Source organism: Stenella coeruleoalba (assembly GCF_951394435.1).
Source record: "Stenella coeruleoalba genome assembly, chromosome: 16".
In the NCBI taxonomy this organism is placed as follows: Eukaryota; Metazoa; Chordata; class Mammalia; order Artiodactyla; family Delphinidae; genus Stenella; species Stenella coeruleoalba.
In genome coordinates, this window is record NC_137162.1 from 8,298,529 (window position 1) to 8,323,684 (window position 25,156).

Genomic DNA, 25,156 nt, shown 5'->3' on the forward strand with positions numbered 1-25,156 from the left:
GAAAGGATTTTGTTTGTTTGTGATAGGAGATTGAAGTTCAGTTTAATTTTTTTTCTTGTAAGAACCCAAATGGAATAATAATTGTCTCCCCACTATTTTGCAGTGCTGCCCTTAGGTGTTGGCTGTCGTGTCCATATGTGCTTGGCTTTGTTTTCAGGCTCCCAGTTCTCTTCTTTATCGTTACTTCATTTTTCTACCCATACATAAAATATCTTACTCTCTTAATTATTATAGCTTTATGATAAATCTTGATATCTGATAGAGCAGAACTTTGTTCTTCTTCAAAAGTTTTGGTTATTATTGACCCACTGAAAGTGTGTGTGCGCACACACACATTTACACCATGTAGTCAAGTTCTTTAAAAACTCTCCTGGAATTTTGATTAGAGTTACATTAATTCCATAGCATCAATTAGGGGAGAATTTACATATTTATATTGAGTTTTCTAATCCACAAACATGTATATCTCCGTATTTCTTACATCTTTCAAAATATATCTCAATACATGGGCCTTGCACATTTTTAAATAGATTTATTCTTAGATAATTGACATCCTGTGATGCTTGTAATTTCAGTTTTCTAATTCTCTTTTGCTAGTGTACAGGAGTACAGTTGATGTGTGAATGTTGATTTTATACCCAGCAACTTTGCTAAACTCTTATTAATTATAAATTTATTCATATATTAACTTGGATTTGGCTACAGAATCAATGTACACTAAATAATGACAGTTTTCTTTTTCCTTTCCATGTTTCAAGGCTTTTATTTATTTTTCCCTACTGCATTGGCAAAGAGCTTAGTTCAAAAATAATAGATCTTTCCTTGTAGGTTTTAATTCTGTCTTTGGATTTTTAGTTTTCTTGATGTTTGGCTTATCTTAAATATTTTCTATCTTTTTTTTTCAGCATATCCTTTTCATGGCAAGTAGAGGCCATGTCTCTTGCACTATACTTAGGGTGAACAACATTTTCCTGGTTATTTTATCAAATCACATTATTTCTTTTGGAGTCTTTTGGATGGTGTACCTCTTTTAATGTTTTGTTCTTTACTCATCTTTGAATGAGTCAGATTTTCTCCCCTGGGGACAGTCTAAGCCCTGCCTCAGATCTACAGATGTTGACCAGTTCAGCATGCAAAACCCCCAGTACAGTTTGCACTTCCTAGCAGCCTTTTATCTTTTACACATCATCGCTCTTAGGTGCGAACTCCTTCCCTCACTGCTGGTTCTTAGACACTGTGATCTGATGGGATTCATGGGGAACTATAATCACCTTCATATGCGGTTATCAGTGTTCTTTTTGTCCCCACACTGTCAGACTGCCACACCTCCCCCTACCTCCTGTCCAGTTGTGTTTTAAGAACTTCTGATCCAAACAGTTGTAGAAACTTGGCTGGGGGGAGAGGTGAGCACCCAGCCACCTCAGAAAGCCCCATCTGGGCTTTAGAGATAAATGTGCAATTTTCTAGTTGCTGCAGACCCTGGGTTTCAAAATGGAGGCATGCAAGAGGGGTGAAGGGTTTTTCTGTCCTTCCTCTGGTCATCTCCATTTATTTTCCCAACTGTCCCCATTGGACTCACATGTGGTGAATGTTCTTCCACCTCTGGCATTAGGTTAAAGCACTGCTGGGAGTCTTTACTTATCTGCCTCTTCATAGTTTTTTAGGATGAGTTTGGGAGAGGCTGCAAAATTTCAAGCTAGAGTTCCCCAAAGTCTATGATGCCTCCGTACAACTGGCGACTTTATGAATTATGGTAAATAACCCTGAACACATTATGAGAAGGTTGTCCCTTTTAAGATCCCTTAAAAAAGCTTTTTCTTTTTTTATAAATTTATTTATTTATTTGTTTGTTTTTATTTTTGGCTGTGTTGGGTTGTCATTGCTGTGTGCCAGCTTTCTCTAGTTGTTGTGAGCGGGGGTTACTCTTCGTTACGGTGCACGGGCTTCTCACTGCGGTGGCTTCGCTTGTTGTGGAGCACAGGCTCTAGGCACGCAGGCTTCAGTAATTGTGGCACACGGGCTCAGTAGTTGTGGCTTGTGGGCTCTAGAGTGCAGGCTCAGTAGTTGTGGTGCACGGGCTTTAGAGCGCAGGCTCAGTAGTCGTGGCGCATGGGCTTAGTTGCCCCATGGCATGTGGGATCTTCCCAGACCAGGGCTCAAACCCATGTCCCTTGCATTGGCAGGCAAATTCTTAACCACTGAGCCACCAGGGAAGCCCCAAAAGCTTTTTCTTTTGAAGTAGTTACAGACCCACGGGAAATTGCAAACAAATGGGTCTTGTGCTCCCTTCAGCCTGCTTCCTCCAGTGCATTTTGGGTAACTGGTACAATAACAAAATCAGGCCATTGGCATTGGTACAGTCCACAGAGCATGTTTGGACCCCACCAGTTATGCATGTGCGCGTATGTGTGGGCATGTGTGGGTGTACGTGGTCCTATGCACGTGTAGCTTCATGGAAATAAACACCACAGATACAGGACAGTTCCATCACCATAAGGCTTCCTGGTGCTCCCCCTTTATAGCCACACCCTCCCTTCCCCAGTCACTAGCTTCTGGCAACCACTCATCTGTGTCCTGTTTCTATAATTTTGTTTTTTAAGAATGTTAGGTAAGTGGAATCATACAGTATACGCTTTTTTGCGATTGGCTTTATTACCTCAGCATAATTCTCTTTCAGTCTTTGAGTTGGATAAACAGACTTAGTCTGGTATTAATATGATGTAATAGTCAGGAAAAGCTAAGCCTGTTAAAAATTATTAGTATTGAAGTGTGCCATGCATACAGAAACGTCTAGAAATCATAAGGATATAACTTATTGGGTTGCCACCTACACCACTCCCATATAGTGTGAATGCGCCATTATCACTGTCGTCTTGATCAGAAACAGAACATGACCAGAACCTCTGAGGCCTTCCTCCAGGTCCTGCTCACAGACAACCACTGTCAGAGATGACTTTTGCCTGTTTTGAGCCTGCGTTCATGGAATCATACATTGTACTCTCTTTGTGGCTGATTTCTTTCACTCAATATTATGTGTACGCGATTCATCCATGTTGCGTAGAGCTACGGCTCACTTATTTTCATTAGTTTATAGTTTTCTATTGCATGACTGTCCCGCAATTTATTCATTCTCCTATTAGTGGACACTTGAATTGTTTTCAGTCTCTGGCTATTACATATAGTTCTGCTAGGCTCATTCTTGCATGAATCTTTTGGCATGTGTATGAAGGTGTTTCTGTTGCGTGTATACCTAGAAGTAGAATTGCTGGGTCCTAGGGCCTGAGGATCTGTAGTAAATACTCCTAGAGAGTTTTCCAAATTGGTTGTACCAGTTAACACTTGTGCCAGCAGTGTTGTTCCACTTCCTCACCAACATTTGATATTGTGTCTTTCTCGTTGTATTCGTGTTCATGGGTATGGACTGGTATCTCGCTGTGGTCTTCATTCGCATTTTCCTGAAAGCTAATGACTAATGTTTACTCACCATGAAGATATCTTCTTTTGCGAATGCCTCTTCAGCTCTTTTGCTCATTGCTCTTCTTATGGATTTATAGGATGGTTTTTGTTTGTTTTTTATGCTTTTCTTAAAAATATTGTGGATGTGAGTCCTTTGTTATTAATATGCATAGTAAATACCTTCTCGCGCTCTGGCTTACCTTTTCATTCTAGCACTTGTGTCTCTAGAGTAACAGATCTTCTTAAATTTAATATAGACCGTTCATCAATATTTTCCTTTAGTACTTTTGTTTCACGTTTAAACTTTTTTTTAACCTACCCCAAGATCATGAATATATTTTTCTATGTTCTAGTAATAAGATTTCTTTTGACACTAACATATTTCCATTGAAATTATTTGACTTAATTAAAAATTAAGTAAGAGTAATCAATTAAGCAATAGTGCCTGGAAAAATTCATGGAGATGATAAGCAAGGGATTGAGGTTTGAGAAGTGCTCTTTTGAACCAATTATTCCTTTTTTGGCTTTATAAGCGATATGTAAAGAACAGACTTAATTTTCCATGACGATGCAGACATAGTGATTATTAGTTATATTGGATTGTATTACAAATTCATTCATTCATTCACGCGGGAAACACCGATTTGGGCTTTGGGACTTCAATGATGAGAACTCATGGTTGCTGCCCTGGGACCTTCACAGTGTGGTCTGTACTTTTCTTAGGTTGGGGTGGGTAGGATGAGAGGGGTGGGTGTTGAGGGACGAAGTCTCTGGAGGCTTTGCATGTGAGGCCACCACTGATCTGAGGTCGGAGCTTCTAGATTACACGAGGGTCTGGCAGGCTCCAGGCATGAGTGGCTTCCACCAGCGTGGGCTGATACCCAGCTCCCTGAGAGTTTCCTCTGCTTGACCCCCTGGGGCCTGGGAAAGAGAATCCCGAGTTTGTGCAGCGTTACGGGTAAGGGACACCAGCCAACCAAGGTCTCAGAAGATTCACTTGGGAGCCTTAGACTCGGGCCCGGGCCACTCTGCCGTCCCGTGGATCAGAGTCTCTGGGGAGGGGGTCTAGGTATCTTTTTTTTTTTTTTTCTCTCCAGAAGATTCTGATGTTGGGTCAGGGTGAGAACTGCTGCCTGAAGGAGTCCAGAAGTGAGGGAGGAGCTTTCCAGGGGTGATTAGATAAGGCTGGGATTAGCTCCTTTGCAAGACCCCAAGGGAGGCGTGCCCTCTGGGAAGCCAGCGACTTCTGAGACGGGCAAAGAGCCACTGCAAACACTCTCCGGTGCACCAGGAAGGGCCCTCACACTCTCACTGATCCAAGGGAATGTCAAGTTCAGAAAGGCGAAGGAAAGAATGTTCTAAGACTTATCCGGTTTATAGGCGACCATGAAAACAAAAGTTCAGCATGGCTGTGAGCTTGCTCCTGGCAGTGCTCTCGAGGTCTATGGAGAACCCTTTGCTCTGTTTCCAGCAGACTTCACAGCAGGCCAGAAGACCTTGGACTCTGAGCTCCCCTCTGCCAACCGGTGACCCCCGTCCCAGCCTCACTTCCTGTCTTCCCTGTGACCCCACATGCCACCATGCAACTTGCATTTGTACCACACTGTGGAGTTTTCCAGTCCAAGGGCGGTGGCGTAAAGACCGTGCCTGGGATTTTATGTCACACTTGATTTTCAAATTCTAACTCAGATACTTCGGAGCTGCTTAACTCTGTGTAAGCCTCTTTGAGTCCTTGTTTACGTGTAAAATGGGGATGGTAATGCCCATCTCTCACGGTTCTTGTGAAGATTAAATGACAAAGTGTCTTCAGAGGCTCTGACTCACGGTAGTTGCTTTCATTGCTCCCCAAACCTTCTAAAATGATTCTCTTGACTCTCATAACAGCCTCGCCTGCAGACAGATTTAGGGCACTGAGGGTGTTCTAGTCTGACTGTGCTCCGTAACTTATAGGTCACAAAATGAAATGCCATGAGCGCCCCTGATGTGTTACAGAGCTGATACATGCACATATGGTAATTGATGGTGGCGAGAGTAATAAATATATTGCCGTAGTGCTAATGCCCATTTTGTAAAGTGGCTGCAATGCAGAGAATTTTAGCCGGGGACAGATTTAGTTAAACGTGTGTGTGCCTGCGTGCACTTGTCGAAGGGGAGGTGTGGAATGCGGCAGAGGGTCCCCTTTTCGCCCACGTCCTGGGAACAGAGCTCAGGCCTGGGAGGCAGTGCCCCGCTCAGCACAGGGTGTTCTCAGGAGCCGCGCTGCCTGGAAGAGGAAAGTCGAGTCATCCGTGACGACTGTCACTCTTTCCTCCAGATTATGACACATCTCCCATCTCTAATTAATATTTTCCTGAAGTGTTCTTTTCACACATTTTTTTTCATGTTCTCCTCACCCACATGCTTCCCAGGATTAGAGTCTTTTCCTCTTAGAAAAAACAAAAATGTGATTTGATGATAAAGGGTTTTGTTTGTTTTTGGAGGAGGAACAGGGAGCTGCCTCCAGGGCTGTTCAGGGGCTGCTGCTGGGACAGCTTGGCCCAGGAGCTGAGTCCTGGCCGAGTTACTGCCAGAGCTACTACCTCCGTGCAGCCTGGCTGGGGACTCAGAACACAGGGGAGGGGTGAAGAGCTGGGAATGAGCTTCCCATTGACTTCAAGCACTCTTTCAGCCTAGTAATTATCTCCTCAGTTGACATTATAATCTTGATTATAATACCAACATATCACGCTCCAGTAATGATGCCATCACTCTGCCTGGCCTTTTGACTTTCTGATTGTGGAGATTTAAATTAAGCTTTGAAACACTTGTGTCTCCTCCATTTATTTGATCCTCGAGGCAGCAGCCCCGGCTTCCTGAGTAATATTTTCTGAAGATGGAGAAAAGTCCTGCCTGTTGGGAGATGGTATCATGACGGACTGCTCTCTGGACGGGGGCCGGGTGTATCTTTGAGAATGTAAGACCAAAGGAATTCCAGCTTCTTGCTTCCACTTAGCATTGCTTTTGGAGTTCTTTGGCAGGTAGAGCGCACTGGGCTCTTTTGGGGGGAGTCACTGCACAGAGCCCTCAGCTCTTATGTCCCATGTGGGGTGTGTGTGTGTGTGTGTGTGTGTGTGTGTGTGTGTGTGTGTGTGTGTGTGTGTGTGTCTGACACATTAGTCCAGCAGTATTTTCAGCAAGAATCTGAGGTTATGATGGGAGTGATGAGGTTATGATTTTCTAAGCATTGACTGAAGATGCCCTTTTGACTGTTGACAGATCGTGGGTTCTAGATTCTCATTCCTTCCCCTCAGCCCTTGGATGCAGGAGTTGCCAGTGAGAAGCCTTGTGTTAGTGTGATTGTCTCTTGTCTCCTGGAAGCCATGGACAAGGCAGGAATCGTGGCTGGGAGGAGGCCGCTCGTCTGCTTCCTGTCCCCTCTGCCCTTCTGGAGTTCCCGTTTTGAAGATACGGAGGTTTCCTTGAGACGGCTGATTCATTCTGTGGGTTTTGTTAGGCTTACAGCCTTTGGGGCTCTGGTAGCAGCAGTCCCCCACTGTGTCAAAGTCCAGGCCGCAGCTGAGTGAAGTTCTGCAGGTGTCCCCTCGAGGACCAAGAGGTGGTCTCGAGAGCTGGCCAGGTTTCGTGATCATCCTGTGTCGTTTTCTTTCCCACGTGGTATTGTTCTACATTGCGGGTGAGTCCAAGGAGGAGAGGCAGCTTTTATTCTGGACGTTGAGCAGACCTGCCAAAAATCTTGAGAATGATCACGAGGCCACCTGAAGGCTTCCGAATCCTGGGGCAGCATCAGGCCGGTGCCAGTGGAACTGTCACTTCCTCTCTTGTGCTCTTTGCCACGCTGGGCAGCAGTACCTCTGCTTCCCTGTGCTGGTACAGGCAGCCTCCCGGCAGATGTGGGCAGGGGAGAGCGTGGCATCGTTTGAAAGCCCGGAGCTGAGAGTCTGGAGACCGGGATCTGAGGCGTGGCTCTGCCGCTGGCAGGGACGCCTCGGGTGGTTCGCCTCGAGTCTCGGGGCCTCGGTTTCCTCTTCTGAGAACTCAAGGGGAGGACTTGATGGCGTCTCAGGTCCCGGCAGGTCTGAATTCCTCTGGCTGCAGCACCTGGACAGACTTTCTACCTGGTGCCCGCAGAGCATGCCCTGCGGGCACTGTTCCGCCACCTCCTCCAGCCTCCCAGGACCAGAAGGGCTTTTTCCCTGCAGGGGTTTGTTGTGGCTGGACAGACACGCTCACGTCCCCAGGGATCCCCAGGGGCACTTCCATCTCAGCAGTGACCCACCGGGCTTTTAAAATTTGCCTCTGTTACACTAGGGATTTTTCACAGAAGTAGATTTTGTTCACTTCTCCTCCCGAGTGTTTGTTTTCTTTCTCCAGGGCCAGATTTGAGGAAGGTAGCATCACTTGGAGATTTCCAGCCCCACGGTAGGGTGGGTGGTGAGAATAGCAGCCCAGGAATCAGGAGGCCTGGGATCCGGCCCCAGGGTCTTATCCGTAGGGACGATGGGCTGGATTGGGATGATGGCCAAGGGCCTGCCCAAGCGCTAGCATCTTATTCCAGGGGCAGCTTGGACAAAACTGCGTGGAGTGGCCATTCTCAAAATTACCACTTTTGCCAGGAACGGAAGACAATAGGTTTGTTTGTTTTTGTGTTTTTCTGTCGCTCTGCTCATTAGTATTCACAATACAAAGGCAAGAGTTGCTGAAGCGAAATCAACACGTTCTGATTAATTTGCAGAGCTCAGCCATGGAATCGTTCTGAAATTTCTAACCAGTAACTCTCCCTGGCTGAGTCACACTGCGGAAGGATCCTTAATTGGAAACAGCCTCAGACAGTAGCATGGACAGCATCAGACAGAAGGAATATCAGGGCAAAAACACCCAGAAAGGAAATGCCGACAAGAAGGAAAACTGGCACAATGTCAACAGTTGAATCGACAGCGTTGGTCCGGAAACGCTGCGCATACCAGTGAGTGGGGCTGCAGTGCTGAGCGGGAGCTCAGGGGAAAGACGGAGAAGCACGTGGCCAGATTTAGAAAACCAGAAGTTTCTGTCAACATCTGTCCTTGTTTTTAATAAGCGTTGTCCTTTCCAGGTTGCCCGCCTCTCGGTCTGGAAACCTTAAAAATCACAGACTTCCAGCTCCACGCGTCCACTTCGAAGCGCTACGGCCTGGGGGCGCATCGGGGGAGACTCAACATCCAGGTACAGGCGCCCGCGCCGTGGGAAGGATTCTGACTGCAGGGCTAGTTGCTCTGGCCACAGACACAGCGATGGTTCACTGAGCTCGGGGCAGGCTCCGTGTCTGGCATTTAACACGAATTAGCTCTAATTCTCACGATGGGGAGGGCCTTGCTGCAGAATCCGCATTTTAGAGAATGAGCCCTGAGACTCAGGATACGTGTCTCCAGAGACTAGTTAGTAAAAAGGATGCTGCTGCTTCCTGGGCCCAGATAGGTCACCTCCATGTGATTGATCTGTGAGAAAAGGGCGGGAGAGAAGGCTGGACAGCTGCGGCCATGGGCCGGCAGTGACCTTTGTCCTCTCTTGCCTCCCTGCTGATGCTTCTCACCTCTGCCACACTTGCTTCTTCCAGGCTGTTCTGTGGCTCCTTCCGTTGTGTTCCGCCAGGTCAAACCCTTAGTAGTGTTCATCGTGTCTGGCCTCCCTCCCGGAGGCTCAAAGGCCTCCGTAACCTTGGCCCTCGGTGCTGTCAAGGTCCTGCTCCTGGAAGGTGGGCTCCTCCAGGCTCCCTCCTTGCACCGTGCGCTTCCTGGCTGCAGGCCTTTTCCCAAGCAGGTCCCCGGCCTGCAACGTCCCCTCCCTCCACTTTGCCCAAGCAGTGTAAACCCTGGTTCAGCCGTGACATCGCGTCCTTGTGCTGCTCTCACAACTTGTCGTAAGTGTAGCCACTTACGCAGCACAGGTTCATCCTCTTACAGTTCTGGAGGATAGACGGCTCGTTGGGCTCCAGTCGAGGTGTCGGTAGGGCTGTGTTCTTTCTGGAGGTTCTCAGGGAGACTTGTTTCTTACCCTGTTCCAGCTTCTAGAGGCTCCCACATTCCTTGTTTTTCTAAGCCAGCGGTGGCAGGTTGAGACCTTCTCAGGCTGCCACCTCTCTGGTTCTCTCTTCTGCCTCCCTCTTCCGCTTTTAAGGACTCTTGTGAGTACATCGAGCCCACCTGGATAGTCTGGGACCATCTCCCCATCCTAAGCAGCCTTAACTGCATCTGCAACCTTCATTCCCCTTTGTCACGTAACTTCGAGTGCTCGCGGGTTCTAGGATTAGCACGTGACGTCTTTGTTGGGGAGGGGGTTGTTTTTCTGCCAACGCATCTCGGGTGCCTTTTCCCTCCTGCTCTGGTTCCAGCTGATCTACGCCTTCTCAGGTTGGTGTTTGATCCCATGCCATCCTATGTGGTTCTCCAAGAGTGTGGTTCCCTGATATTTTAGTTTCTTTCCCCACCTGATCCATAACTGTGTGGTTTCCAAGCCCTTTGGCACATGTGCCGTCTCAGCAAGCCTCCGGGGAGGAAGGCAGTCCTTTCATGCACACGATGTGGGGTCGTCAAGGCTGCACTCAAGGCTCACAGCTTCTAAGCGGCACAGCTGACAACTCATTCCCCCAGCTGTCACTGTAAACGTGCTACGGGCAGCTGCCGTGCTGAGAACTGGACAAGAGTGCATGAGACCCCTTCCCAGGGAGCCCCTGGGCTCAGCAGGGGGACATCTGAGCAGAGCTCCGACTCCAAGGATCTCTTCCCTCCTCTCGACCGCATCAAATAGACTTTCAAAGCACTCAACCATAACCACTTTTCAGTTCAGAAGAATTCAGGTAGTACGTTTTCAGAACGAACTTTCATGAAATCTAAAGTTGGTTTAAAAATATTTGTTCTTCTTCCTTTTTAATAACAGCTGGTAAGAAACATTTGGGTGTGTACAGCTGGACACTTTACCAGAGGATGCACTCTCAAAGTGCAGACAGGAGTACCTGCTAATAACCCGAGTGCCTCCAGCATCTGTCATGGGCTGCAGTCCTCCAAGTAAATGAAGTCAGACCTGGGCAGGGCTACATCCAAATGTCTGCAGGCCTGCTTCCTGCATTACTTAGTGGATCTGTCATCTGATGCCTTGGATTCTTTCTCTAGAAATGAAGTTATCCTTTATGAAAGAGGAAGTGTTCCCATTTACCCACACTTCAGGTCAGAAATGGAGAGGCCCAGTTACTCCTAAATATGTGGGGCGGGGGCAGAGGATGGGGGTCACGTGCTTCCAGTTGGGAAACCCATGGGCAGAGTGGACACGCCGCATGCAGTCCAGTCAGTCAGGCTGAGTTCAGACCTTGACCTTGACACATCTAGATCTGGGGACTTTGGGAACAATTATCTCACGTCTCTGAGCCTCAGTTTCCTCATCAGAAACATGGGAGTCCCAAGCACTCACAGGATTCCTTGAGCAGTGAAATGAGATGATTTATAATTTTAAAACATTTACTGGGATTTCTCACTCCTCTGCTTAAAGTGTTCGGTAGCTTTAAGGACAGACGCCCTTTGGTGGGTCCCACTTTCCAGAACTGGTGCCAGGTGAAGCGTGATTCCACTGCCACAGGTGCCCCAAAATGCATCTTCCCACACATGCAGTTTGAATGCAGTTTAAACATAACTGCATCTTGTCTCACATCTGAGTATTTGGTAGGCTTGTCAAGCTCATAGAATTTTATGTGTGAGAAACAGCAAGGTATTGGAATTAGAAACCGTATTTAAACGCATTTAGCGCAGGATGTGAGCGAGGTCAGTCCAGCCCTTTGCTGGTCAGGCTCTGCAGGCGTGATTGTGATCCACCCAGAACTCAGGCTCGGCCGCTCCCTGGTCCTCCTGCTGACGAGCCGACAGGCTTTAGGCAAGATGCTCACCTTCGCTCACTTCTCGGAATGTGAGGATCAGAAGGAGGAAGAAGGAGAGTCATCCTCAGCAATTCTCAAATGCCACGTTCGTGCCCATTAAAATCTGTTCACTCACCTGACCGTTGCAAAGTGCCCTTTATGTACCGGAACTGTACGGCCCTTACAGAGCCAAGAAGAAAAGCTCCTGTTTGTCCCCTTTCCTCCAGATGCCTCAGTCTCCAGCAGAAGGAGAGCTGGAAGCAGCTCTGATAGTCACTGCTGCTGTGCTGAGTGCTTTACCTGCATTATTTCATTTATTCCTTGGCGTGAGACAAGGACTATTATTATTATTACTTCTGTCTCATAGAAAACAGCTGCATGGATCGGTAGAGTAACTTTGTTGAGATTTCCCAGGAGAGGCAGGATGTGACTCCAAGCTGCTTTAAACCTGGAGCTGCTGCTCCAAACGACGCCATAAAACTGTCGCGACCAACAGCTAAAGTGTTCTAGGCATCTCCGGATGATTATTAAACCATGTGCGAGTCTCTTTTCTGACGTTTATCTCACATTGATTTACTCATGGGCCACCCTCCCCAGGTCGTGTGAATCTTGTTTTTCTGAGATTCCCACACTGTCAGCACTGTGTCTGCACATATGTATGTGCCTCATAGGTGCTCCTGGGGAGCTGCTGCAGTGCGAAGGGCACCGTGGCTGCCTTGAAGTCTCCCCGAAGTGGATGGGGTTGGTGCAGGCAGGTTGGACGTCTTGGTGTTTCGTTATTGCAAATTTGCTCATGTGTGATTGGCAAGTATGGGATGATGTCATTGTGGCACAGAAGTAGGGTTGGTTCATGTACCATTTTTGCCAGTACATCAGTGTTTTGCGGGACCAGGCGGCAGCCCTGACCCCGGGGACCATCAACACGGCTGCGGGCAGAAGCCTCGGAAGAACTCGGTCCTGTCCATGGTGCTCGTCACTCTGCGGTGCTCTGGCTAGGGTGGCCGTGTGCCCTGTCCTAGGACGCTTACCACTCAGGTCCTTCGCCCATTTGCTCACAACCCAGCAGCTTCCATTCTTCCTTACACCCCTTTCCACCATACTGCTTTAACTGTGGTTTTTTAAGGTCAAATTCTATCATCATAGCTGTATTTAAAAAATTGTTTTAAATCAGGGCTTCCCTGGTGGCGCAGTGGTTGAGAGTCCGCCTCACCCCTTCCACCACGTGAGGACAAAGGAGAAGACAGTCGTCTATGAACCAGGAAGCAGGCCCTCCCTCACCAGACTCCGAATCGGCCGGCACCTTGATCTTGGACTTTCCAGCCACCAGAACTGTGAGGAATAAATCTGTGTTGCTCCTAAGCCCCCCAGTCTAAGGCATTCTTTTACAGCATCTCCCAACGGACTAACACCGAGACAGGTGTTTCTGCTATAACGTGGCAAATGCAGTTCAGTAAATGTTCATCGTCTGCAAAATCTTGCACTTATAAAATCCAAGTTCACAGGAAAAATAAGGTTCAAAATCTATGCAGCTCTGTAATCAGAACAACAACAACAACAACAATCAATTCCAAAAAACATCACTACTGGTAAGGAGACACGTTAAATTGACTGAAAACAATTTTTTTTTTTTTTTTTTTTTTGCGGTACGCGGGTCTCTCACTGTTGTGGCCTCTCCCGTTGCGGGGCACAGGCTCCGGACTGGCAGGCTCAGCGGCCACGGCTCACGGGCCCAGCCGCTCCGCGGCATGTGGGATCTTCCCGGACCGGGGCACGGACCCGTGTCCCCTGCATCGGCAGGCAGACTCTCAACCACTGCGCCACCAGGGAAACCCTCTGATCAGAGTTTTAAAGAAAGAGCTGTTGTTTTGAGGTTGCAAGAAAAAACATGAGGCATTAACACCTGCAGACGTCTTTGCAATGCCTGGTCACCATTATTTGACTCTCTGTGGCCCACGACCTGTCTCACGTGTGTGAGCCCTCTTTGATGAGGAAATGTGTGGTTATAATAGCATCTGTCTGAACCATTTCTCAGCACCACTGGAACGAAACACAGCTCCTCTTGTAAGTCATTCCATTCAATAAATTCCACAGAGCAGCTGGGTGCTGATATTAGAACCCACTGCCAATGACCTGATCATCTTTTTACCTGACATGAGGTGTAAGCCATGAAGATGGCCAACGCCCGTGGCCTCAGATATACCCACAGGGAGTCGGTTATAGAGCATTGAACCAAGTTTTATCCTGATGTCGAAGTTCACGAGCATGGGCACATCCCACACATCTGTCCCCTTGTCCTCTTTGGCCCTGAGACACCTGGTGCCCCACGTTTATCTGGGCGGGGGGCGTATGGGGACCACCCAGGGCAGCATGGTTTTCTCAGGCGTCACCCCGCTCTCCCCCGCTCCTGCCTGTTGCTGGAATCATCTGCACCCGAGGTCTTCTGACCCCAAAGCCTGTCTGTTCCTTCACACCATCCCATTTCTCTGCCTGTCAGCCTCCCATTTCTTTCTGGCTGTACAAACCCTTGCTGTGACTCGACAAGCCCTCACTGGGGGCTGTTTATGTGCTGGGCGCTGCAGAGGCAGAAATCATCACAGTGGGGAGAGTTTCCAAATCAAGGAATGTTGTGCTCGTTTCCGATAAAGGGATTTCATTCCGCATCTGGCTTCAAGAAACAGTCTGGGACACAGTGTTTGGATGCCAAGATGTTGGAATTTGAGGTATTAGGATTTTTATGGGAATAGCAGGACTGAGTATTTTAAATCATGACTTTTGGAAAGTTCAAAGTGAGAATTTGCCATAATGAGGTTGACGTCCTGGTCTCATTCTCGGAAGCATCGTGAAACGCGAGTGTGATAACTAGGAACAGAGCAGGGCAACGAGGACAGGGGAGCCCCGAGTAACAGAGACGCCTGACCTTTGGATCCCAGGCCCTTCTGGAAGCACCGACTCCCTGGTGCAGGAGTGGACTCCGTTCTGCTTGCCGTGTGGATTTTTCTTTACTATTTTACTAAATTTCATTAAGTTAATATTTCATTTCATCTTCAGCATACTCAGAGGGAAACTCTGGTTAGAGAAAAGGAATTGAAGTCAGAGGCTGACTGACCTGCCCTAACCCGACAGCCAGTAAGTGCAGAGCTGAGGCTCAGACTGAACTTTTCCGGCCGTAGGGTTTTCCGTGCTCCTTTTGGTGCGTCTCAGGTGCCCACGAGAAGGTTCAGTGTGTTCACTAGCTTGTGGTTTCCCCCAGCACCCCACCTTCTGACTCATCTCCTTGACCACTGGCTTCTGCATCACCTAGTACCTTCCAGGCCCACATCCTGGCGAGACCCAGAGAAGTCTGATGGGTGTCAGCAGTCACCCCCATGGGACCTCATGTCCATTCAGTTGGCACAACCCAACTGTGCCTTCTCAAATGGTGCCTCGTGGGGATGGGCCCTCTGGGCTGTCTGCCCAGCCACACGCAGGCCAGCCAGACTGTCTCCTGGACGTGTACAGTTAAGAGTCAGGGGTGCAGGTCATTCTGAGCTGGGGCTCCAGTGGACACAGCACACACTGCACAAGCAGGGAAGCCTCGTGTGGAGAGAGTATGAAAGACAGGAAGGGAGGAGGGAAAGAAAGATCGGAACAGATTCTTTCTTGTATTCATTCATTTCGTTAAAAACCCCACCTCCTGGGGACCTTATTGGTGCTAGGCAGACACTAAAAATCACAAGTCCTGGGGAGACGATGATGAGCAAAACCAGAACCAGTCCCTGATCTTTTAGCCAATGTTTCTGGAGGACCTCCTGTGTCCTGGGCCCTGTGCTGGATGCTTGGGATGCCTCAGTGACCAAAACAGACAGAGATCCTTGCCATCTGAGAGCTTACGGTCGAGAGGGAGGGAGGCACATGAAAGCAAGAAAAGTAATAAAAATTTTTATAGAATGTTAGAAGGTGATAAGTGTGACGGAGAGAAGAAAAACAAACCTGTAGCCGACAGTGGGGTCAAGAGGGCCGGCTGTGGGGAAGGGGCAGGTTATAGTTAAAGGTGATCAAGGTCTGGGCTTTTGGGAGGTAATATCTGTGCTTAAGGATCAGCAGGGGCTCAAGTAGCTGTGGGAGGAGCATCTGGGCAGTGGGAGTGGCCTGAGTGTCCTGCGCCGACAGCAGGCCAGGCATTACCAGTTACCAAGGAGCAGCGGAAGGCTGGTGTGGCAGGGGGTGATCTCAGCATCTCGGACAAGAGGTGGTGCTGTCTCCGGCCAAGACGGGAGTGTGGAGGTGGTGAGAAGTGGTTGGGTGTTGGATATTTTGAAAGTAGGCTTTTCCGATGAAGTGGATGAAGTTTGGAAGAGGATGTGAGAAAAAGAGGAGTCAAGGATGCCTCCTCCGATGTTTTTTTGGCCTTGGATAATGTAATGGGGAAATGAAATTATTTAAAAAAAATTCTCACAGGTGAATGCCCAATTACAACCTGTAATGCATACGCAGAAGGAGAGGACAAGGTGCATTAGTTTCCTGGGGCCTCCATAGCAAAGTGTCACAAACGGGGCAGCTTAAAGCAATAGGAATTTATTCTCTCACAATTCAGAGGCTGGAAGTGTGAAATCAAAGTGCTTGTAGGCCTGCGCTCCCTCTGAGGCTGTGAGGAAAGGATCCTTCCTTGCCTCTTCCAGCTTCTGGTCCCCATGCGGCCCAGGATGTTCCTAGGCTTGTAGTGGCATCACTCTAGTCTCTGCCTCTGTGGTCGTGGGCGGTCTCCCTGTGTGCTCCTACATCATCTTTCCTCTCTGTATGTCTGTCTCTGTATCCAGATTTCCCCTTCTTATAAGGACACCAGTCATTGGGTTTAGGGCCCTTATCATTGCCTAACTAATTTCATCTGCAACAACCCTATTCCCAAATAAATTCACATTCTGAGGTTCCAGGGATTAGGGCTTGAACATATCTTTTTGGAGGACATAATCCAACCCATAACACCATGGCTCGCTATACCCAAGAAACCTGCCTCAGTCTAGAAATCTGGAAGACTTTCCTGAGGATGGGCTACAAGATGTGAAGCAGGATTAGAAGTTAAGAGTTTATCAGATGAAGAGTTGGCAGAGGGGATAGGAGAGAATTCCAGGTTGAATGGAACACTGTGTGCAAAGGCCCTGTGGTGGAGAGAATATGATATATTTGAGGAACTAAAGCAAAGCCAGTATGCTGGAGCCCTGCTATGGTTGTGGAGCAATATCATGGCCAATAAACATAGTAAAAAGTGCTCTTTATCATTAATCATCAAGTAAATACAGATTAAAATCACAACGAGATGTGATAGGCACTAGGATGGCTTTTTAAAAAAGGACAATATCAGAGCAGAAGCAAGAAGAACTACAATCCTGCAGCCTGTGGAACAAAAACCACATTCACAGAAAGATAGACAAGGTGAAAAGGCAGAGGGCTATGTACCAGATGAAGGAACAAGATAAAACCCCAGAAAAACAACTAAATGAAGTGGAGATAGGCAACCTTCCAGAAAAAGAATTCAGAATAATGATAGTGAAGATGATCCTGGACCTCAGAAAAAGAATAGAGGCAAAGATCGTGAAGATGCAAGAAATGTTTAACAAAGACCTATAAGAATTAAAGAACAAACAGAGATGAACAATACAATAACTGAGATGAAAACTACACTAGAAGGAATCAATAGCAGAATAACTGAGGCAGAAGAATGGATAAGTGACCTGGAAGACAGAATGGTGGAATTCACTGCTATGGAACAGAATAAAGAAAAAAGAATGAAGAGAAATGAAGACAGCCTAAGGGACCTCTGGGACAACATAAAACGCAACAACATTCGCATTATAGCGGTTCCAGAAGAAGAGAGAGAGAAAGGACCAGAGAAAATATTTGAAGAGATTATAGTTGAAAACTTCCCTAACATGGGAAAGGAAATAGCCACCCAAGTCCAGGAAGCGCAGCTAGTCCCATACAGGATAAACCCAAGGAGAAACACACTGAGACACATAGTAATCAAATTGGCAAAAATTAAAGCCAAAGAAAAATTATTGAAAGCACCAAGGGAAAAATGACAAATAACATACAAGGGAACTCCCATAAGGTTAACAGCGGATTTCTCAAAAGAAACTCTACAAGCCAGAAGGGAGTGGCATGATATACTTAAAGTGATGAAAGGGAAGAATGTACAACCAAGATTACTCTACCCAGCAAGGATCTCATTCAGATTCGATGGAGAAGTCAAAAGCTTTACAGACAAGCAAAAGCTAAGAGAATTCAGCACCACCAAACCAGCTCTGCAACAAATGCTAAAGGAACTTCTCTAAATGGGAAACACAAGAGAAGAAAAGGACCTGCAAAAACAAACCCAAAACAATTAAGAAAATGGTCATAGGAACATAGATACCGATAATTACCTTAAAAGTGAATGGATTAAATGCTCCAACCAAAAGACACAGGCTTGCTGAATGGATACAAAAGCAAGACCCATATATATGCTGTCTACAAGAGTCCCACTTCAGACCTAGGGACACATACAGACTGAAAGTGAGGGGATGGAAAAAGATAGTCCATGCAAATGGAAATCAAAAGAAAGCTGGAGTAGCAATACTCCAGATAAAATAGACTTTAATTCAGATAAATTAGACTTTAAAATAGACTTTAAAATAAAGAATGTTACAAGAGACAAACTGTCACTGCAGATGACACTATATGATGTGTATGATACTATACATAGGGAATCCTAAAAATGCCACCAGAAAACTACTAGAGCCAATCAATGAATTTGGTAAATTTTGGATACAAAATTAATGCACAGAAATCTCTTGCATTCCTATACACTAATGATGAAAAATCTGAAAGAGAAATTAAGGAAACATTCCCATTTACCATTGCAACAAAAAGAATAAAATACCTAGGGATAAACCTACCTAAGGAGACAAAAGACCTGTATGCAGAAAACTATAAGACACTGATGAAAGAAATTAAAGATGATACAAACAGATGGAGAGATATACCATGTTCTTGGATTGGAAGAATCAATATTGTGAAAATGACTCTACTACCCAAAGCAATCTACAGATTCAATGCAATCCCTATCAAATTACCAATGGCATTTTTTATGGAACTAGAACAAAATATCTTAAAATTTGTATGGAGACACAAAAGACCCCGAATAGCCAAAGCACTCTTGAGGGAAAAAAACGGAGCTGGAGGAATCAGACTCCCTGACTTCAGACTATACTACAAAGCTACAGTAATCAAGACAATATGGTACTGGCACAAAAACAGAAACATAGATCAATGGAACAAGATAGAAAGCCCAGAGATAAACCCACACACCTATGGTCAACTAATCTATGACAAGGGAGGCAAGCATATACAATGGAGAAAAGACAGTCTCTTCAATAAGTGGTGCTGGGAAAACTGGACAGCTACATGTAAAGGAATGAAATTAGAACACTCCCTAACACCATACACAAAAATAAACTCAAAATGGATTCGAGACCTAAATGTAAGACCGGACACTATAAAACTCTTAGAGGAAAACATAGGAAGAACACTCTTTGACATAAATCACAGCAAGATCTTTTTTGATCCACCTCCTAGAGTTATGGAAATAATAACAAAAATAAATGGGACCTAATGAAACTTTAAAGATTTTGCACAGCAAAGGAAACCATAAACAAGACGAAAAGACAACCCTCAGAATGGGAGAAAATATTTGCAAACAAATCAACGGACAAAGGATTAATCTCCAAAATATATAAACAGCTCATGCAGCTCAATATTAAAGAAACAAACAACCCAATTCAAAAATGAGCAGAAGACCTAAATAGACATTTCTCCAAAGAAGACATACAGATGACCAGGAAGTACATGAAAAGCTGCTCAACATCACTAATTATTAGAGAAATGCAAATCAAAACTACAATGAGGTATCACCTCACACCAGTTAGAATGAGCATCATCAGAAAATCTACAAACAATAAATGCTGGAGAGGGTGTGGAGAAAAGGGAATCCTCTTGCACTGTTGGTGGGAATGTAAATTGATACAGCCACTATGGAGAACAGTATGGACGTTCCTTAAAAAACTAAAAATAGAATTACCATATGATCCAGTAATCCCACTACTGGGCATATACCCAGAGAAAACCATAATTCAAAAAGAGTCATGTACCACCTTGTTCCTTGCAGCTCTAATTACAATAGCCAGGACATGGAAGCAACCTAAGTGTCCATCGACAGATGAATGGATAAAGAAGAAGTGGTACATGTATACAATGGAATATTATTCAGCCATAAAAAGGAACGAAATTGGGTCATTTGTTGAGACGTGGATGGGTCTAGAGACTGTCATACAGGATGAAGTAAGTCAGAAGGAGAAAAACAAATATCGTATATTAACGCATGTATGTGGAACCTAGAAAAATGGTACAGGTGAACCGGTTTGCAGGGCAGAAGTTGAGACACAGATGTAGAGAAAAAAACGTATGGACACCAAGGGGGGAAAGCTGCGGCGGGGTAGGGATGGTGGTGTGATGAATTGGGTGATTGGGATTGACATGTATACACTGATGTGTATAAAATTGATGACTAATAAGAACCTGCTGTATAAAAAAATAAAATAAAATTCAAAAAAAAGAAAAAGGACAATATCAGGTGTGGGCAAAGACGTGGAGCAATAGAAATTTTTATACAGTGCTGGGATTGTGAAATAGGACAGCCACTTTGGGAATCTCTTTGGCAGTATCTGCTGAAGCTCAACATTCTCATACCTGTTAATCTAACAAATTCACTCTTATGCCTGAAAGAAATGCATTCATATGTGTACAAATGACATGTACAGGTAGGTTCATAGCATTATTATTCATGATACCCCAAATGGTAATAATCCACATGTCCATCACCACTACAATGGATAAGTTATTTGTATATGCACACAGTGGAATACTATACAACAGTGAAAAGGAGTAAGTTACTGTTACCTGCAATAATATGGATGAATCTCACAGATTTCACATTGAGTGGAAGAAGCCAGGCACAAAAGAGTAGCTACATAAAGTTTCATTTATATAAAATGAGAAAACAGGAAAACCAATCCAGGAAACCCAGGGCATCAGCAGTGAAAGTGCAAGGTCCTAACCACTGGACCACCAGGGAATTCCTAATAGATTTTATTTTTAAATGTTTTTAATTTCATACTCTAGATGTTTATTGGTTTCCTTAGCCAGTGCAAGAAAATTTTTAAAAATTGGTTTGGGGTTTACAAAACAATGATTGTTTCTTTTTAACCAACTTTACTGGTGACCAAGGCCTGAACTAGCAGGGAGCTCTGCTAATTTGCAGAAGGATCAGCTGATTTGCACCCAGGCAGTTTTATGGGTTTATCACAGAGGTTTACTGAAGGTAGGTATTCAGACCACGTTATGGCCTTTTATGGGAGATTAGTTACTTACCTATAATAATCAGTTGTCACATCTAACATTTTTAGGTAACCACTGCCTCCCAAGGAGCTAACTCGTCGGTAACTATGACGTTTCAGCCTCTGCTTCTAATATTTTTTTCTCAAAAGTATTTAAAAATAACTATTACTTTTTTCTGTTTCTGTCCAAATAGCACTGCGCTATGTTTGCAAAGTGGCAGGCAGCTGTTTTAATTATCCTGGAATCACTAACTAGTTACATTCACTTGGATATAACTTTTTAACTTGCTTCCAGATGTTTCTGTATAGAGGCAGCCCATGATCATGCAATATGTACAATGGAGATCAGTGATTTCACAGCAGCAGAGTGACTTTGAGATTCGCAGTCTTCTGTATGTGCCATAAAGCAAGGCATTTTGCGTAACGCCTGGAACATAGTAGGTGCTGTGTAGACACCCGGGTAATTAAAGAATAATTTTATTTTATTTATTTATTTTTAAACATCTTTATTGGAGTATAATTGCTTTACAATGGTGTGTTAGTTTCTGCTGTATAACAAAGTGAATCAGTTATACATATACATATGTCCCCATATCTCTTCCCTCTTGCGTCTCCCTCCCTCCCATCCTCCCTATCCCACCCCTCTAGGTGGTCACAAAGCACCGAGCTGATCTCCCCGTGCTATGCAGCTGCTTCCCACTAGCTATCTATTTTACATTTGGTAGTGTATACATGTCAATGCTACTCTCTTACTTTGTCCCAGCTTATCCTTCCCCCTCCCCATGTACTCAAGTCCATTCTCTACCTCTCGGTCTTTATTCCTGTCCTGCCCCTAGGTTCATCAGGACCATTTTTTTTTTAGATTCCATATATATGTGTTAGCATATGGTATTTGTTTTTCTCTTTCTGACTTACTTCACTCTGTATGACAGACTCTAGGTCCATCCACCTCACTACAAATAACTCAATTTCGTTTCTTTTTATGGCTGAGTAATATTACATTGTATATATGTGCCACATCTCCTTTATCCATTCATCTGTCGATGGACACGTAGGTTGCTTCCGTGTCCTGGCTATTGTAAATAGAGTGGCAATGAACATTGTGGTACATGACTCTTTTTGAATTATGGTTTTCAAAGGGTATATGCCCAGTAGTGGGATTGCTGGGTCGTATGGTAGTTCAGTTCTATTTTTAGTTTTTTAAGGAACCTCCATCCTGTTCTCCATAGTGGCTGTATCAATTTACATTCCCACCCACAGTGCAAGCGGGTTCCCTTTTCTCCACACCCTCTCCAACATTTATTGTTTGTAGATTTTTTTGATGATGGCCATTCTGACTGGTGTGAGGTGATACCTCATTGTAGTTTTGATTTGCATTTCTCTAATGATTAGTGATGTTGAGCATCCTTTCATGTGTTTGTTGTATTCTGTATATTTTCTTTGGAGAAATGTCTGTTTAGGTCTTCTGCCCATTTTTGGATTGGGTTGTTTGTTTTTCTGATATTGAGCTGCATGAGCTGCTTGTATATTTTGGAGATTAATCCTTTGTCAGTTGCTTCATTTGCAAATATTTTCTCCCATTCTGAGGGTTGTCTTTTCATCTTGTTTATGGTTTCATTTGCTGTGCAAAAGCTTTGAAGTTTCATTAGGTCCCATTTGTTTATTTTTGTTTTTATTTCCATTTCTCTAGGAGGTGGGTCAAAAAGGATCTTGCTGTGATTTATGTCATAGAGTGTTCTGCCTATGTTTTCCTCTAAGAGTTTTATGATGTCTGGTCTTACCGTTTAGGTCTTTAATCCATTTTGAGTTTATTTTTGTGTGTGGTGTTAGGAAGTGTTCTAATTTCATTCTTTTACGTGTAGCTGTCCAGTTTTCCCAGCACCGCTTATTAAAGAGGCTGTTTTTTCTCAATTGTGTATTCCTGCCTCCTTTATCAAAGATAAGGTGACCATATGTGAGTGGGTTTATCTCTGGGCTTTCTACCTCGTTCCATTGATCTATATTTCTGTTTTTGTGCCAGTACCACACTGTCTTGATTACTGTAGCTTTGTAGTATAGTCTGAAGTCCAAGAGCCTGATTCCTCCAGCTCCATTTTTTCTTTCTCAAGATTGCTTTCACTATTCGGGGTCTTTCCATACAAATTGTGCAATTTTTTGTTCTAGTTCTGTGAAAAATGCCATTGGTAGTTTGATACGGATTGCGTTGAATCTGTAGATTGCTTTGGGTAGTATAGTCATTTTCACAGTGTTGATTCTTCCAATCCAAGAACATAGTATATCTCTCCATCTGTTTGTATCATCTTTAATTTCTTTCATCAGTGTCTTATAGTTTTCTGCGCACAGGTCTTTTGTCTCCTTAGGTAGGTTTATTCCTAGGTATTTTATTCTTTTTGTTGCAATGGTAAATGGGAGTGTTTCCTTAATTTCTCTTTCAGATTTTTCATCATTAGTGTATAAGAATGCAAGAGATTTATGTGTATTAATTTTGTATCCTGCTACTTTACCAAATTCATTGATTAGCTCTAGTAGTTTTCTGGTAGCATCTTTAGGATTCTCTATGTATAGCATCATGTCATCTGCAAACAGTGACAGTTTTACCTCTTTTCGTATTTGGATTCCTTTTATTTCTTTTTCTTTTCCTATTGCTGTGGCTAAAACTTCCCAAACTATGTTGAATAATAGTGGTGAGAGTGGACATCCTTGTCTTGTTCCTGATCTTAGAGGAAATGGTTTCAGTTTTTCACCATTCGGAAAGATGTTGGCTGTGGTTTTGTCATATATGGCCTTTGTTATGTTGAGGAAGGTTCCCTCTATACCTGCTTTCTGGAGAGATTTTATCATAAATGGGTGTTGCATTTTGTCTAAAGCTTTTTCTCCACCTATTGAGATGATCATATGATTTTTCTCGTTCAATTTGTTAATATAGTATATCACATTGATTGATTTGTTTATATTGAAGGATCCTTGCATTCCTGGGATAAACCCCACTTGATCACGGTGTATGATCCTTTTAATGTGCTTTGTTTGCTAGTATTTTGTTGAGGATTTTTGCATCTATGTTCTTCAGTGATATTGGCCTGTAGTTTTCTTTTTGTGTGTGACATCTTTGTCTGGTTTTGGTATCAGGATGATGGTGGCCTCATAGATGAGTTTGGGAGTGTTCCTCCCTCTGCTGTATGTGGAAGAGTTTGAGAAGAACAGGTGTTAGCTCTTCTCTAAATGTTTGAGAAAATTTGCATGTGAAGCCATCTGGTCCTGGGCTTTTGTTTGTTGGAAGATTTTTAATCACAGTTTCAGTTTCAGTGCTTGTGATTGGTCTGCTTATATTTTCTATTTCTTCCTGGTCCAGTGTTGGAAGGTTGTGCTTTTCTAATAGTTTGTCCATTTCTTTCAGGTTGTCCATTTTATTGGCATATAGTTGCTTGTAGTAATCTCTTATGATCCTGTGTATTTCTTCAGTGTCAGTTGTTACTTCTCCTTTTTCATTTCTAATTCTGTTGATTTGAGTCTTCTCCCTTTTTTTCTTGATGAATCTGGCTAATGGTTTATCAATTTCGCTTATGTTCTCAAAGAACCAGCTTTTAGTTTTATTGATCATTGCTATTGTTTCCTTCAATTCTTTTTCATTTATTTCTGATCTGATATTTATGATTTCCTTCCTTCTGCTAACTTTGAGGGGTTTTTTTGTTGTTCTTCTTCTTACTCTAATTGCTTTAGGTGTAAGGTTAGGTTGTTTATTTGGGATTTTTCTTGTTTCTTGAGGTAGGATTGTATTGCTATCAACTTCCCTCTTAGAACTGCTTTTGCTGCATCCCATAGGTTTTGGGTTGTCGCTTTTTCATTGACATTTGTTTTTAGGTATTTTTTGATTTCCTCTTTCATTTCTTCAGTGATCTCTTGGTTATTTAGTAGAGTATTGTTTAGCCTCCATGTGTTTGTATTTTCTACATTTTTTTCCTGTAATTGATATTTACTCTTATAGTGTTGTGGTTGGAAAAGATACTTGATACAATTTCAATTTTCTTAAATTTACGAAGGCTTGATTTGTGACCCAAGATAGGGTCTGTCCTGGAGAATTTTCCATGAGCACTTTAGAAGAAAATGTATTCTGTTGTTTTTGGACGGAATGTCCTATAAATATCAATTAAGTCCATGTTGTCTAATGTGTCATTTAAAGCTTGTGTTTCCTTATTTATTTTCATTTTGGATGATCTGTCCATTGGTGACAGTGGGGTGTTAAAGTCCCCTACTATGATTGTGTTACTGTCGATTTCACCTTTTATGGCTGTTAGCATTTGCCTTATGTATTGAGGTGCTCCTGTGTTGGGTGCATAAATATTTACAATTGTTATATCTTCTTCTTTGATTGATCCCTTGATCATTATGTAGTGTCCTTCTTTGTCTCTTGTAATAGCCT

General features: G+C 44.2%; 1 protein-coding gene across 2 annotated transcripts in view; it reads left to right on the forward strand.

Annotated features, from left to right (window-relative positions):
* Nucleotides 1–25,156, forward strand: part of CPXM2 (carboxypeptidase X, M14 family member 2) — a 121,546-nt gene that overhangs the window by 19,822 nt on the left and 76,568 nt on the right. For both annotated transcript variants that reach the window (XM_079900035.1, XM_079900036.1), the window contains exon 3: nucleotides 8,546–8,655. In XM_079900035.1, the coding sequence (XP_079756161.1) occupies nucleotides 8,546–8,655 (110 nt within the window). The remainder of the gene's footprint in view (nucleotides 1–8,545; nucleotides 8,656–25,156) is intronic.